The following is a 14,970-nucleotide window of genomic DNA, read 5'->3' as shown; positions in this document are numbered from 1 at the left end:
GGAGATCCAAAAAAGTTCATTGTGCACTACAGATATATATTTCAAAGGGACTTGGAAAATTCATCAGTTTACCTAGTTGCCCAGGAAGGAAGCGCTGCTCAGAAATGTGCAATAAATAATCGAAGTCTCTGATTCTTAAACCTTTTGTTTTCTTAATCATGGACACATTTTAAAATATGATGAAAACCACCACTCTTTCCTTGAGAAAATACATGTGTGTGCCCAAATTTAGAGCTTTAGGGACCCAGAAAGTTCTATTTCCTAGTTTGAAAATTTTAAATTATTTAATAAGTGGATGGGTTCTTGGCTCAGATGGCGTGGTGGTGTGATGCCCTTTATTAGTTCTAAAAATGTGCAGGGGCAACTTTTTGATCAACCAGACTTCATCATTGGAAGTCCCGCCAATAAATAACACAGACAATGAAAAATGAGCTGAAAGGGGTCATCACAGTTCTTGCTTCCAACTTGCACATCATAAACCTCTACGTTGAAAACAAAACATTATCAAACCTGGAAGAAAATGAGTCTGCCCTGAATTCGTACTGATTCTCTGAGGTAAGGGGAAGAGCCCCTTGCTCCCATGATGTCACACAGAGTGGTGCATGACGTCACAAAGCGACCGCGCATTCCACTGCCTCAGGGAGGCTGGGTGGCTGCACTCACCACGCCAGCCTCCGGGTTCCGCTTCCTCCCATTGCTGAAGGTGGAGGCCAAGGTGGAGGAGCAGCTCTCGTCGTACAGGGCTGTCCTGCCGTCGTTGATGGCCGAGTTGATGGAGATGGTCCACATGCTGGAGGCGTAGCCGTCGCAGTTGCAGTCGTCGTAGCTGCCGCCGTCCCCGGAGGCCCACACGTAGATGCTGCCTTTGCCACCCCGGCCCTGGGGGAGGACAGGGTGTGTGCCGCGCCTCAGCTCCCTTGGTCCCCAGCGTACTATGGTTTGACTTAGGAGATTTTTGACTTTACAAGGGTGCAAGAGTGATAGTTATTCAGTAGAAACCCTATTTTGAATTTTGATGTTTTCCCAGGCGGCAATGTGTAGTAGGATGCTGGGCAGCAGTGAGCCACAGCTCCCGGTTAGCCACACGGTCGTGAGGGCCAGCAACCCACACACTTAGAACCATTCTGTACCCAGACAGCTGTTCTGTTTTCACTTTCAGTAAGGTATTCAAGATGCTACAGGATAGTCAACACTTTATTATAAAACAGGATTTGTGTTCAATGATTTTGCCCAAATACAGGCTAATATAAGTGTTCAGAGCATGTTTAAGGTTTGCTAGTTTAGGCTATGATCAGCAGGTTAGGTGTATTAAATGCATTTAAACTTAAGATGGGTTTATCAGGATGTAACCCTGTTGTAAGTTGAGAGAGATCTGTATTGACATCTCTTTCATTATAGAAGGACCTTTTTTGTTTTGTACCAATTTTGGCTTGAAGTCTATTTTGTCTGATGTAAGTATGGCTACACCTCCTTTCTTTTAGTTACTGTGTCATCTTCCACCCCTGCACTTTGAGTGTGTTTGCCCTCCCAGATAAGATGAGTCTCCTGAAAGCAGCATATAGTTAGGTCTTGTCTTGTAATACATTCAGCCTCTCTTCATTTTTATTTGGTGAGTTTGATCCTTTTATGATTAATGCTTTTTTAACCTTTCTGCCATAATTTTTAATACCTTATTCTTAAATAGAGTTATAATTTTCTGATTCTATTTACCACCTTACTCAAAATTTTGTGTACTTTTGTCTTATTATTTCAGGTAGAAGAACTCCTTTCAACATTTCTTGTAATGCAGGTCTAGTGGTGGTGAACTGCCTCGGCTTTTGTTTGTTGGGAAAGCCTTTACTTCTTCATATCTGAAGGATTACTCTGTTGGATAGAGTATTCTTGGCTGGTAGTTCTATCTTCAATACTTTGAATATGTTTTCCATTTCCTTGCTGGTAGAGTTTCTACTGAGAAATCTGCTGATAGTCTAATGGGGTTCCCCAATTTCTATTTTCCCCTCTGGTTGCCCTAAAGATTCTTTCTTTATCATTGATTTTTGACATCCTCATAATGTGCCTTGGAGAGCGTCTTTTTGCACTGATATCTGTCAGCTTTATGGATTTGTATGTCTAGTTCTTTCCCCAGGTTTGGTAAATTCTCAACTATTATTTCTTAAAATAACCTCTCTGTCCCCATCTCCTTGTATACCCATGATTCTTTTTTTTATTAAGGTATCATTGACATACAATCTTATGAAGGTTTCATATGAGCAACATTGTGGTTACAACATTCACCCATATTCTCAAGTTCCCCCACATACCCCATTACAGTCACTGTCCATCAGTGTAGTAAGATGCTATAGAGTCACTACTTATATTCTCTGTGCTATACTGCCTTCCCCGTGACCCCCACCCATTATGTGGGCTAATCATAATACCCCTGAGTCCCTTTCTCCCTCTCTTCCCACACCCCCTCCCCAGTCCCTTTCCCTTTGGTAACTGTTAGTCCATTCTTAGGTTCTGTGAGTCTGCTGCTGTTTTGTTCCTTTAGTTTTTGCTTTGTTGTTATACTCCACAAATGAGTGAAATCATTAGGTACTTGTCTTCTCTGCCTGGCTTATTTCACTGAGCATAATACCCTCTAGCTCCATCCATGTTGTTGTGAATGGTAGGATTTGTTTTCTTTTTATGGCTGAATACTATTCCATTGTGTATATGTAACACATCTTCTTTATCCATTTGTCTACTGATGGACACTTAGATTGCTTCCATATCTTGGCTATTGTAAATAGTGCTGCGATAAAGATAGGGGTGCATATGTCTTTCTGAATCTGGGATTTTGTTTTCTTTGGGTAAATTCCTAGGTGTGGAATTCCTGGGTCAAATACTATTTCTATTTTTAGTTTTTTGAGGAACCTCCATATTGCTTTCCACAATGGCTGAACTAATTTACATTCTCACCAACAGTGTAGGAGGGTTCCCTTTTCTCCACCTCCTCACCAGCATTTGTTTTTCCTTGACTTTTGGATGTTGGCCATTCTAACTGGTGTGAGGTGATATCTCATTGTGGCTGTAATTTGCATTTCCTTGATGATTAGCAATGTGGAGCACCTTTTCATGTGCCTCTTGGCCATTGAATTTCTTCTCTGGAGAAGTGTCTGTTCAGATCCTCTGCCCATTTTTTAATAGGGTTATTTGCTTTTTTGGTGTTGAGACATGTGAATTCTTTATATATTTTGGATGTTAACACCTTATTGGATATGTTGTTTACAAATATATTCTCTCATACTGTAAGATGTCATATTCTGCTGAGGGTGTCCTTTGCTGTATAGAAGCTTTTAGTTTGGTGTAGTCCCATTTGTTCATTTTCTTTTTTGTTTCCCTTGCCTGAGGAGATGTGTTCAGGAAAAGTTTCTCATGTTTATGTCCAAGAGATTTTTGCCTATGTTTTTTTCTAAGTTTTATGGTTTCATGACTTATATTCAGGTCTTTGATCCATTTCAAATTTACTTTTGTGTATGGGGTGAGACAACGATCCAGTTTCATTCTCTTACATGTAGCTGTCCAGTTCCAACACCAGCTGCTGAAGAGGCTGTTATTTCCCCATTGTGTGTCCATGGCTCCTTTATCATATATTAATTGACCATATATGTTTGGGTTAATATTTGGAGTCTCTATTCTGTTCCACTGGTATGTGGGTCTGTTCTTGTGCCAGTACCAAATTGTCTTGATTACTGTGACTTGTAGTAGAGGTTGAAGTTGGGAAGCAAGACTCCCCCTGCTTTATTCTTCCTTCTCAGGATTGCTTTGGATATTTGAGGTCTTTAGTGGTTCCATATGAATTTTAGAACTATTCTACTTCATTGAAGAATGCTGTTAATATTTTATTTTTATTTTTATTTATTTATTTATTTTGTTATCATTAATATACAATTACATGAAGAACATTATGATTACTAGGCTCCCCCCCTTCACCAAGTCCCCCCCACATACCCCTTCACAGTCACTGTTCATCAGCATAGTAAGATGCTGTAAAATGCTGTTAGTATTTTGATAGGGATTGCATTGAATCTGTTGATTGCTTTAGGCAGGATGTCCATTTTGACAGTATTAATTCTTCCTAGCCATGAGCATGGGATGAATTTCCATTTGTTAGTGTCCTCTTTAATTTCTTTTAGGAGTGTCTTGTAGTTTTCAGAGTATAGGTCTTTCACTTCCTTGGTTAGGTTTATTCCTAGGTATTTTATTCTTTTTGATGCAATTGTGAATGGATTTGTTTTCCTTATTTCTCTTTCTGTTAGTTCATAGTTAGTGTATACCAAAGCAACAGATTTCTGTGTACTAATTTATACCCTGCAACTTTGCTGAATTCAGATATTAGTTCTAGTAGTTTTGGAGTGGATTCTTTAGGGTTTTTTATGTACAATATCTTGTCATCTGCAAATAGTGACAGTTTGACTACTTCTTTACCAATCTGGTTGCCTTGTATTTCTTTGTGTTGTCTGATTGCCGGGGCTAGGACCTCCAGTACTATGTTGAATAACAGTGGGGAGAGTGGGCATCCCTGTCTTGTTCCTGATCTCAGAGGAAAAGCTTTCAGCCTCTCATTGTTAAGTATGATGTTAGCTGTGGGTTTATCATATATGGTCTTTATTATGTTGAGGTACTTTCCCTCTATACCCATTTTTGTTGAGAGTTTTTATCATGAATGGATGTTGAATTTTGTCAAATGCTTTTTCAGCATCTATGGAGAAGATCATGTGGTTTTTGTCCTCCTTTTTGTTGATGTGGTGGATGATGTTGATGGATTTTCGAATGGTGTACCATCCTTGCATCCCTGGGATGAATCCCACTTGATCATGGTGTATGATCCTTTTGATATATTTTTGAATTCGGTTTGCTAATATTTTATTGAGTATTTTTGCATCTACATTCATCAGGGCTATTGGTCTGTAATTTTCTTTTCTGGCGGGGTCTTTGCCTGGTTTTGGTATTAGGGTGATGTTGGCTTCATAGAATGAGTTTGGGAGTATTCCCTCCTCTTCTATTTTTTGGAAAACTTTCAGGAGAATGGGTAGTATGTCTTCTCTATATGTCTGATAAAATTTAACAGTGAATCCTTCTGGACCAGGGGTTTTGTTTTTGAGTAGTTTTTTGATTACCAATTCAATTTCATTACTGGTAATTGGCCTGTTTAGATTTTCTGTTTCTTCCTTGGTCAGTCTTCAAAGGTTTCATTTTTCTAGGAAGTTGTCCATTTCTTGTAGTTTTTCTAGCTTGTTAGCATTTAAATTTTCATAGTATTCTCTATTAATTCTTTGTATTTCTATGGGGTCTGTTGTGATTTTTCCTTTCTCATTTCTGATTCTGTTGATGTGTGTATATTCTCTTTTTCTCTTAATAAGTCTGGCTAGGGGCTTATCTATTTTGTTTATTTTCTCAAAGAACCCACTCTTGGTTTCATTGATTTGTTCTATTTTGTTCTTCTCTGTTTTATTTATTTATTCTCTGATCTTTATTATGTTCCTCCTTCTGCTGACTTTGAGCCTCATTTGTTCTTCTTTTTCCAATTTCAATAATTGTGACTTTAGACTATTCATTTGGGATTGTTCTTCCTTCTGTAAAGAGGCTTGGATTGCAATATACTTTCATCTTAGAACTGCCTTCGCTGCATCCCACAGAAGTTGGGGCTTTGTGTTGTTGTTGTCGTTTGTTTCCATATATTCCTTGATCTCTATTTTAATTTGTTCGTTGATCCATTGATTATTTAGGAGCATGTTGTTAAGCCTCCATGTATTTGTGAGCCTTTTCATATTCTTTGTAGAATTTATTTCTAGTTTTATACCTTTGTGGTCTGAAAAGTTGGTTGGTAGAATTTCAATATTTTGGAATTTACTGAGGGTCTTTTTGTGAGCTAGTATATGGTCTATTCTGGAGAATATTCCATGTGCACTTGAGAAGAATGTATATCCTGTTGCTTTTGGATGTAGAGTTCTATAGATGTCTATTAGGTCCATCTGTTCTACTGTGTTGTTCAGTGCCTCTGTGTCCTTACTTATTTTCTGCCCAGTGGATCTATCCTTTGGGGTGAGTGGCATGTAGAGTCTCCTAAAATGAATGCATTGCAGTCTATTTCCCCCTTTAGTTCTGTTAGTATTTGTTTCACATATGCTGGTGCTCCTGTGTTGGGTGCATATATATTTATAATGGTTATATCCTCTTGTTGGACTGACCCCTTTATCATTATGTAATGTCCTTCTTTATCTCTTGTTACTTTCTTTGTTTTGAAGTCTAATTTTTCTGATACAAGTACTACAACACCTGCTTTTTTCTCCCTGTTGTTTGCATGAAATATCTTTTTCCATCCTGTCACTTTTAGTCTGTGTATATCTTTGGGTTTGAGGTGAGTTTCTTGAAAGCAGCATATAGATGGGTCTTTCTTTTTTATCCATTCTATTACTCTGTGTCTTTTGATTGGTGCATTCAGTCCATTTACATTTAGGGTGATAATCAATAGATATGTACTTATTGCCATTGCAGGCTTTGGATTCATAGTTACCAAAGGTTCAAGGGTAGCTTCTTTACTATCTAACCATCTAACTTAACTCTCTTATTAAGCTAGTATAAGCACAGTCTGATGATTCTTTATTTCTCTCCCTTCTTATTCTTCCTCCTCCATTCTTTATATGTTAGGTGCTTTATTCTGTACTCTTCTGTGTTTCCTTTGACTACTTTGTGGACAGCTGATTTTATTTTTTGCCTTTAGTTAGTATTTGGATGGTCTGCTTTCTTTGCTTTGATTTTGTTTTCTCTGGTGACATCTATTTAGCCTTAGAAGTGCTTCCATCTAGAGCAGTCCCTTTAAAATACCCTGTAGAGGTGGTTTGTGGGAGCAAATCCTCTCAACTTGTGCTTGTCTGGAAATTGTTTAATCCCTCCTTCAATTTAAATGATAATCTTGCTGGCTACAGTATTCTTGGTTCAAGGCCCTTCTGTTTCATTAAATTAAATATATCATGCCATTCTCTTCTGGCCTGTAAGGTTTCTGTTGAGGAGTCTGATGATAGCCTGATGGGTTTTCCTTTGTAGGTAATCTTTTTTCTCTTTCTGGCTGCCTTTAATACTCTTTCCTTGTCTTTGATTTTTGCCATTTTAATTATTATATGTCTTGGTGTTTTCCTCCTTGGGTCCCTTGTGTTGGGAGATCTGTGGGCTTGCATGGTCTGAGAGAGTATTACCTCCCCCCGCTTGGGGAAGTTTTCAGCAAAACTTTCTTTTGTTACTTTCTTTGTTTTGAAATATATTTAATCTGATACAAGTACTGCAACTCCTGCTTTTTTCTCCCTATTGTTTACATGAAATATCTTTTTCCACCTCACTTTTAGTCTGTGTATGTGTTTGGGTTTGAAGTGAGTCTCTTGTAGGCAGCACATAGATGGGTCTTGCTTTTATATCCATTCAGTAACTTTATGTCTTTTGATTGGTGCATTCAGTCCATTTACATGTAGGGTGATTATTGATAGATATGTACTTGTTGCCATTGTTGGCTTGGATTCGTGGCTACCAAAGGTTCAAGGGCAGCTTCTTTATTATCTAACAGTCTAACTTAACTCTCTTATTATGCCATTATGAGCACAAGCTGAAGATTCTTTTTCTTTCTCCCTTCTTTTTCTTCCTCCTCCAGTCTATATTTTAAGTGTCATATTCTGTACTTTTTGTTTATCCCTTGACTGACTTTGGGAATAGGTGATTTAATTTTATATTTGCTTAGTAATTAATCGGTCTATGTCCTGTACTGTGATTTTATTTTCTCTGAAGACAGCTATTTAGCCTTAGGAGCACTTCATTCTAGAGCAGTACCTTTAAAATACACTGTAGAGATGTTTTGTGGGAGGTAAATTCCCTCAACTTCTGCTTATCTGGAAATTGTTTAATCCCTGGTTAATATTTAAATCATAGTCTTCCTGGGTAGAGTATTCTTAGTTTGAGGCCCTTCTGTTTCATTTCATTAAATATATCATGCCACTCCCTTCTGGCCTGTAAAGTTTCTGCTGGGAAGTCTGCTGATAGCCTGATGGGTTTTCCTTTGCATCTGATATTTTTTCTCTTTCTGGCTGCTTTTAATATTCTGTCCTTGTCTTTGATCTTTGCCATTTTAATTATTATATGTCTTGATGTTGGAAGTGAGTCTTTTGTAGGCAGCACACAGATGGTTGAAGATCTGTGCACTCTCAAGGCCTGAGAGATGATTTCCTTCCCCAGGTTAAGAAGATTTTCAGAAATTATTTCTTCAAAGACACTTTCCACCCTTTTTTTTCTCTTCTTCTTCTGATACCCCTATAATGCGAATAAGGTTCTGTTTGGATTGGTCACAGAGTTGTCTTAGTATTCTTTCATTCCTAGAGATCCTTTATTCTCTCTATGCCTCAGTTTCTCTGTATTCCTGTTCTATAATTTTTATTTCATTTACCATCTTCTCTACCTGTTTCAGTCTGCTTTTAAACCCCTCCATTGTATGTTTCACATCAGATACTGTATTTTTCAGTTTCTATCTCTTTCTTGAATTCATCCCTGAGATTTTGAATTTTTTTCTCTAGCATGTTAATGATTTTTATTTTGAAATCTTTATCAGGAAGGTCAATAATTTCAGTTTCACTGAACTCTCTGGTGTTTAAGGGATTTTGGATTGAACAAGGTTCTTCTGCTTCTTCATAATCCTACTGAATTATGTGGAATAATAACTTTGTGTAGACAGCATCCTCTAGTGCATCAAAGCTCTGCTCTCTGGAGCTGCACCTGGAGTGATGTCAGGGGTCATAGGCAAGCAGCACCAGTGCCTTCTGAGAAGAAAGAGCTCTTTCGTGCTTCCTGGCCACAGTGCCTGCCTCCACTGCCAGGGCCAGTGAGCCAAACATGCACGGAACAACATGATGATAATTCTCTGTAGCTGCCATAGGCCAGGCTGCCCTCTGGCTGGCCTGGAGTGATGGTGGGGGCAGCAGGTTTTGCAAGCAGGTATCTGCTGGAAGGAAGGAGTGGCAGGCTGTGTATTGTGGTGGGGGGCCTCAGGGATGCATTGCCAGCCAGGAAGATGGAGTGCTTGTAGTTCCTGATAGTTCCCAACCTGTTGGTCTGAGTGTGCCAGGATGATTTTGTCCATCTGTCTTTTCTCCTGAGCAGCAAGCTTTCTATAATCCTTGCCCCTCTAGCAGCCCTCTCACTGCTGGGAAGTCTTTCAAAACACCCACCTTCCTTTTGTCCCAGAGCATCTGGTTGTGGGTACCTTTTCTCCACAAGTGGCTAGATTCTCAGTTTCTCAAAGAATTCCACCTATCTATGCTTTCCAACCCCTCTAATCTGCACTGCACCATGCAATGTGGGTTTGTGCTCCTGGAGTAGTTCTCCAGGGTTGGGGTTTAGCAGCCCTTGGCCTTCTACTCCTTCCCCACTCTGTTTCTCTTCCACTGGTGAGCTGGGGTGGGGGGAGGGCTTGGGTCCCCCCAGATTGTGGCTTGCTACTTTACTCTTTCCTGTGAGATCTTCTCTTTTCCCCAGATGCAGGCCATCTGTTGCAGTCTTCTTTCTTGTCACTCTTTTTAGGATTAGTTGTATTTGCTGTATTTTTGTATTATATGTGGTTTTGGGAGAAGATTTCTGCCTCACTTCTCATGCCACCATCTTTTTCCATGATCAACCTATACCAATTCTTTTTTTTTTTGCTTAAGGTATCATTGATATACACTCTTATGAAGGTCTCATAAGCAAAACAATGTGATTATTACATGCACCCTTATTATCAAGTCCCACCCCATACCCCATTGCAGTCACTGTCCATCAGTTTAGTAAGATGCCACAGAGTCCCTATTTGTCTTCTTTGAGCTACACTGTCTTCCCCATGACCCCACACACACCATGTGCACCAATCATGATACCCAACAATTCCCTTCTCCTTCCCTCCCCACCCACCACCCTTCACCTCTTCCCTTTGGTAACCACTAGTTCCTTCTTGGAGTCTGAGTCTGCTGCCATTTTGTTCCTTCCAATTTGCTTTGTTGTTATACTCCACAAATAAAGGAAATCATTTGGTATTTGTCTTTCTCTGCCTGACTTATTTCACTGAGCATAATACCCTCTAGCTCCATTCATGTTGTTGCAAATGGTAGGATTTGTTTTTTCTTATGGTTGAATAGTATTCCATTGTGTATATGTACCACATCTTATTTATCCATTCATCTACTGATGGACACTTAGGTTGCTTCCATATCTTGGCTATTGTAAATAGTGCTGCAATAAACATAGGGGTGCATATATCTTTTTGAATCTGAGAAGTTGTTCTTTGGTTAAGTTCCTAGGTGTGGAATTCCTGGGTCAAATGGTATTTCTATTTTTAGTTTTTAGAGGAACCTTTATATTGCTTTCCACAATGGTTGAAGTAGTTTACATTCCCACCAGCAGTGTAGGAGGGTACCCCTTTATCTATGTCCTCACCAGCATTTGCTGTTCATAGTCTTTTCTATGTTGGCTATCCTAACTGGTGTGAGGTGATATCTCATTGTGGTTTTAATCTGCATTTCCCTGATAATTAGTGATGTGGAACATCTTTTCATATGCCCGTTGGCCATTTGAATTTCTTCTTTGGAGAAGTGTCTGTTCATATCTTCTGCTCATTTTTTAATAGGGTTATTTACTTTTCTGGTATTGAGGCATGTGAGTTCTTTATATATTTTGAATGTTAACCCCTTGTCAAATATGTCATTTACAAATATATTCCACCATACTGTAGGATGCCTTTTTGTTCTGCTGATGGTGTCCTTTGATGTACAGAAGCTTTTTGGCTTGATGTAGTCCCATTGTTCATTTTTGATTTTGTTTCCCTTGTCTGAAGAGATACATTCAGGAAAAAGTTGCTCATGTTTATATATTCATGAGATTTTTGCTTATGTTTTCCTCTGAGTTTTATGGTTTCATGACTTACATTCAGGTCTTTTATCCACTTTGAGTGTACTTTTGTATATGGGGTTAGAAAATAATCCAATTTTATTCTCTTGCATGTAGCTGTCCAGTTTTGCCAAAACCAGTTTTTAAAGAGGCTATCATTTCTCCATTGTATATCCATGGCTCCTTTATCATATATTAATTGACTATATATGCTTAGGTTTATATCTGGGTTCTCTAGTCTGTTCCATTGGTCTAGGAGTCTGTTCTTGTGCCAGTACCAAATTGTCTTGATTACCATGGCTTTGTATTAGAGCCTGAAGTCAGGGAGCACAATGCCTCCCCTTTATTATTCCTTCTCAGGATTGCTTTGATTATTTGGGGTCTTTTGTTGTTCCATATGAATTTTAGAACTATTTGCTGTAGTTCATTGAAGAATGCACTTGGTATTTTCATAGGGATTACATTGAATCTGTAGTTTGCTTTAGGCAGGATGGCCATTTTGACAATATTGATTCTTCCTATCCATGAGCATGGGATGTGTTTCTATTTATTGGTATCTTCTTTAATTTCTCTTGTGAGTGTCTTATAGTTTTCAGAATATAGGTCTTTCACTTTCTTGTTTAGGCTTATTCCTAGGTATTTTATTCTTTTTGATGCAATTGTGAATAGAATTGTTTTCAATTTCTCTTTCTGCTGGTTCATCGTTGTTGTGTAGGAATGCAACAGATTTCTGTGTATTAATTTTGTATCCTGCAATGTTGCTGAATTCAGATATTAGATCTAGTAGTTTTGGAGTGGATTCTTTAGGGTTTTTTATGTATAATATCATGTCATCTGCAAATAGGGACACTTTAACTTCTTCCTTGTCAATCTGGATGCCTTTTATTTCTTTGTGTTGTCTGATTGCTATTGCTAGGACCTCCAGAACTATGTTGATTAAAATTGGAGGGAGTGGGCATCCTTGTCTTATTCCCGATCTTAAAGGAAAAACTTTTCACTTTTTGCTGTTAAGTATGATGTTGGCTGGGGGTTTGTCATATATGGCCTTTATTATGTTGAGGTACTTGCCCTCTATACCCCTTTTGTTGATAGTTTTTATCATGAATGGTTGTTGAATTTTGTTGAATGCTTTTTCAGCATCTATGGAAATGATCATGTGGTTTTTGTACTTCTTTTTGATGTAGTGGATAATGTTGATGGATTTTTGAATGTTGTACCATCCTTGCATCCCTGGAATAAATCCTACTTAATAATGATGGATGATCTTTTTGATGTATTTTTTTAATTCAGTTTGTTAATATTTTGTTGAGTATTTTTGCATCTATGTTCATCAGGGATATTGGTCTGTAATTTTCTTTTTTTGTGTTTGTCTTTGCCTGGTTTTGGTATTAGAGTGATGTTGGCCTCATAGAATGAATTTTGAGTATTCCTTCCTCTTTTACTTTTTGGAAAACTTTAAGGAGAACGGGTATTAGGTCTTCACTAAATGTTTGATAAAATTCATTAGTGTAACCATGTTGTCCAGTGGTTTTGTTCGTAGGTAGTTTTTTTGGTTACCAATTCAGTTTTGTTTCTGGTAATTGTTCTATTCAGATTTTCTGTTTCTTCCTGGGTCAGCCTTTGAAGATTTTGTTTTTCTAGAAAGTTGTCCATTTCTTCTAGGTTATCAAGTTTGTTAGCATTTACTTTTTCATAGTATTCTCTCATAATTCTTTGTATTTCTGTGGTACCCATAGTGATTTTTCCTTTCTCATTCCTGATTCTCTTTATGTGTGTCAGCTCTTTTTTTCTTGATAAGTCTGACTAGTGGTTTATCTATTTTGTTTATTTTTTTGAAGAACCAGCTCCTGTTTTCATTGATTCTTCTAGTATTTTCTTCTTCTCAATTTTATTTATTTCTGCTCTAATATTTATTATTTCCCTCCTTCTGCTAACTTTGGCTCTCATTTGTTCTTCTTTTTCTAGTTTCATTAATTGTGAGTTAAACTGCTCATATGGGATTGTTGTTCTTTCCTGAGGTAATCCTGTATTGCAGTATGCTTCCCTCTTAGCATGGCCTTTGCTGTGTCCCACAGATTTTGTGGTGTTGAATTATTGTTTTCATTTGTCTCCATATACTGCTTGATCTCTGTTTTTACTTGGTCATCAATCCATTGATTATTTAGGAGCATGTTATTAAGTCTCCATGTGTTTGTTGGCTTTTTCACTTTCTTTGTGTAATTTATAGTTTCATACCTTTGTGGTCTGAGAAGCTGGTTGGTACAATTTCAGTCTTTTTAATTTATTGAGGCTCTTTCTGTGGCCTAGTGTGTGATCTATTCTTGAAAATGTTCCATGTGCACTTGAGAAGAATGTGTATCCTGTTGCTTTTGGATGAAGTGTTCTGTAGATGTCCATTAGGTCCATCTGTTCTAATATGTTGTTCAGTGCTTTTGTCTCCTTACTTCTTTTCTGTCTAATTTATCTGTCCTTTGGAGTGAGTGGTGTGTCAAAGTCTCCTAAAATGAATGCATTGCATTCTATTTCCTCCTTTCATTCTGTTAGTATTTATTTCACATGTGTAGGTTCTGCTGTGTTGGGTGCATAGATATTTATAATAGTTATAAGTCTTGTTGGACTGACCCCTTTATAATTATGTAATGTCCTTCTTTGTCTCTTGTTAGTTTCTTTGTTTTGAAGTCTATTTTGTCTAAGTACTGAAACTCCTGCTTTTTTCTCCCTATTGTTTGCATGAAATATCTTTTTCCATCCCTTTACTTTCAGTCTGTGTATGTCTGTCATTTTGAATTGAGTCTCTTGAAGGCAGCATATAGACGGGTCTTGTTTTTTTATCCATTCACTGACTCTGTCTTTTGATTGGTGCATTCAGACCATTTACATTTAGGGTGATTATCAAAACGTATGTACTTATTGCCATTGCAGGCTTTAGATTCATGGTTACCAAAGGTTCAAGGGTAATTCCCTTAGTGTCTAGCAGTCTAATTTAACTCACTTAGTATGCTATTACAAACACAATCTAAAGGTTCTTTATTTTCCACCTTTTTCTTCCTTTTCCACTCTTTGTGTATTAGGTATCATATTCTGTACTCTTTGTCTCTCCCTTGATTGACTTTGATTTGGTTTTGCTTCTGATTAGTAATTAATTGTTCTACTTTCTTTACTGGGTTTTATTTCCCCTGGTCACAGCTATTTAGCCTTAGAAGCACTTCCATCTATAGCAGTCCCTCCAAAATACACTGTAGAGGTGGTTTGTGGGAGGTAAATTCTCTTAGCTTTTGCTTATCTGAAAATTATTTAATCCCTCCTTAAAATTTAAATGATAATCTTGCTGAGTAGAGTATTCTTGATTTGAAGCCCTTCTGTTTCATTTCATTAAATATATCATGCCACTCCCTTCTGGCCTGTAAAGTTTCTGCTGAGAAGTCTGCAGATAGCCTGATGGGTTTTCCTTTGTTGGTGATCTTTTTTCTCTCTCTAGCTGCTCTTAAAATTCTGTCCTCATCCTTGATCTTTGCCATTTTAATTATTATATGTCTTCGTGCTTTCTGCCTTTGGTGCCTGTGTTGGGAGATCTTTGAACCCCCATAGCCTGAGAGACTATCTCCTTCATTAGACTGGGGAAGTTTTCAGCAATTACCTCCTTAAAGGCACTTTCTATCACTTTTTCTCTCTCTTCTTCTTCTGGTACCCCTATAATGAGAATATTGTTCCATTTGGATTGGATTCTCTCAATAGTCTTTCATTCCTAGAGATCCTTTTTTCTCTCTGTTCCTCAGCTTCTTTGTATTCCTCTTCTCTAATTTCTATTCCATTTACCATCTTTCTACTACATCTCATCTGCTTTTAAATCCCTTCATTGTATCTTTATTTCAAATATGGAATTTCTTAATGATTGAATCTGCATTCCTAAATTCATCCATGAGTTCTTGAATATTTTTCTGTACCTTCATGGGCATGTTTATGATTTTTATTTTGAACTCTCTTTCAGGAAGTTTGGTGAGTTCAGATTCATTTGGCTCTTTTTCTAGTGTTTGTGAGATTTTGGTTTGAACC

General features: G+C 37.8%; 1 protein-coding gene and 1 long non-coding RNA gene across 3 annotated transcripts in view; one reads left to right on the top strand and one right to left on the bottom strand.

The window, feature by feature from the left end:
- PCSK2 (proprotein convertase subtilisin/kexin type 2) overlaps nt 1-14,970 on the bottom strand; it is a 270,812-nt gene that overhangs the window by 18,682 nt on the left and 237,160 nt on the right. Inside the window, exon 9 of one of the 2 annotated variants that reach the window (XM_037022502.2) lies at nt 664-879. The exons of the other annotated variant lie outside the window; for it this stretch is intronic. Coding sequence (XP_036878397.1) covers nt 664-879 — 216 coding nt within the window. The remainder of the gene's footprint in view (nt 1-663; nt 880-14,970) is intronic. 2 annotated transcript variants of the gene reach the window in all.
- LOC140849536 (uncharacterized) overlaps nt 759-14,970 on the top strand; it is a 41,216-nt gene continuing 27,004 nt past the window's right edge. The window contains exon 1 of the long non-coding RNA XR_012131538.1: nt 759-894. This is a non-coding gene — a long non-coding RNA (uncharacterized lncRNA). The remainder of the gene's footprint in view (nt 895-14,970) is intronic.

This window comes from Manis javanica, chromosome 5, assembly GCF_040802235.1.
Source record: "Manis javanica isolate MJ-LG chromosome 5, MJ_LKY, whole genome shotgun sequence".
NCBI classification, from domain to species: Eukaryota; Metazoa; Chordata; class Mammalia; order Pholidota; family Manidae; genus Manis; species Manis javanica.
Note: the sequence above shows the minus strand (reverse complement) of the source record. Positions and strands in the feature narration are given on the sequence as shown.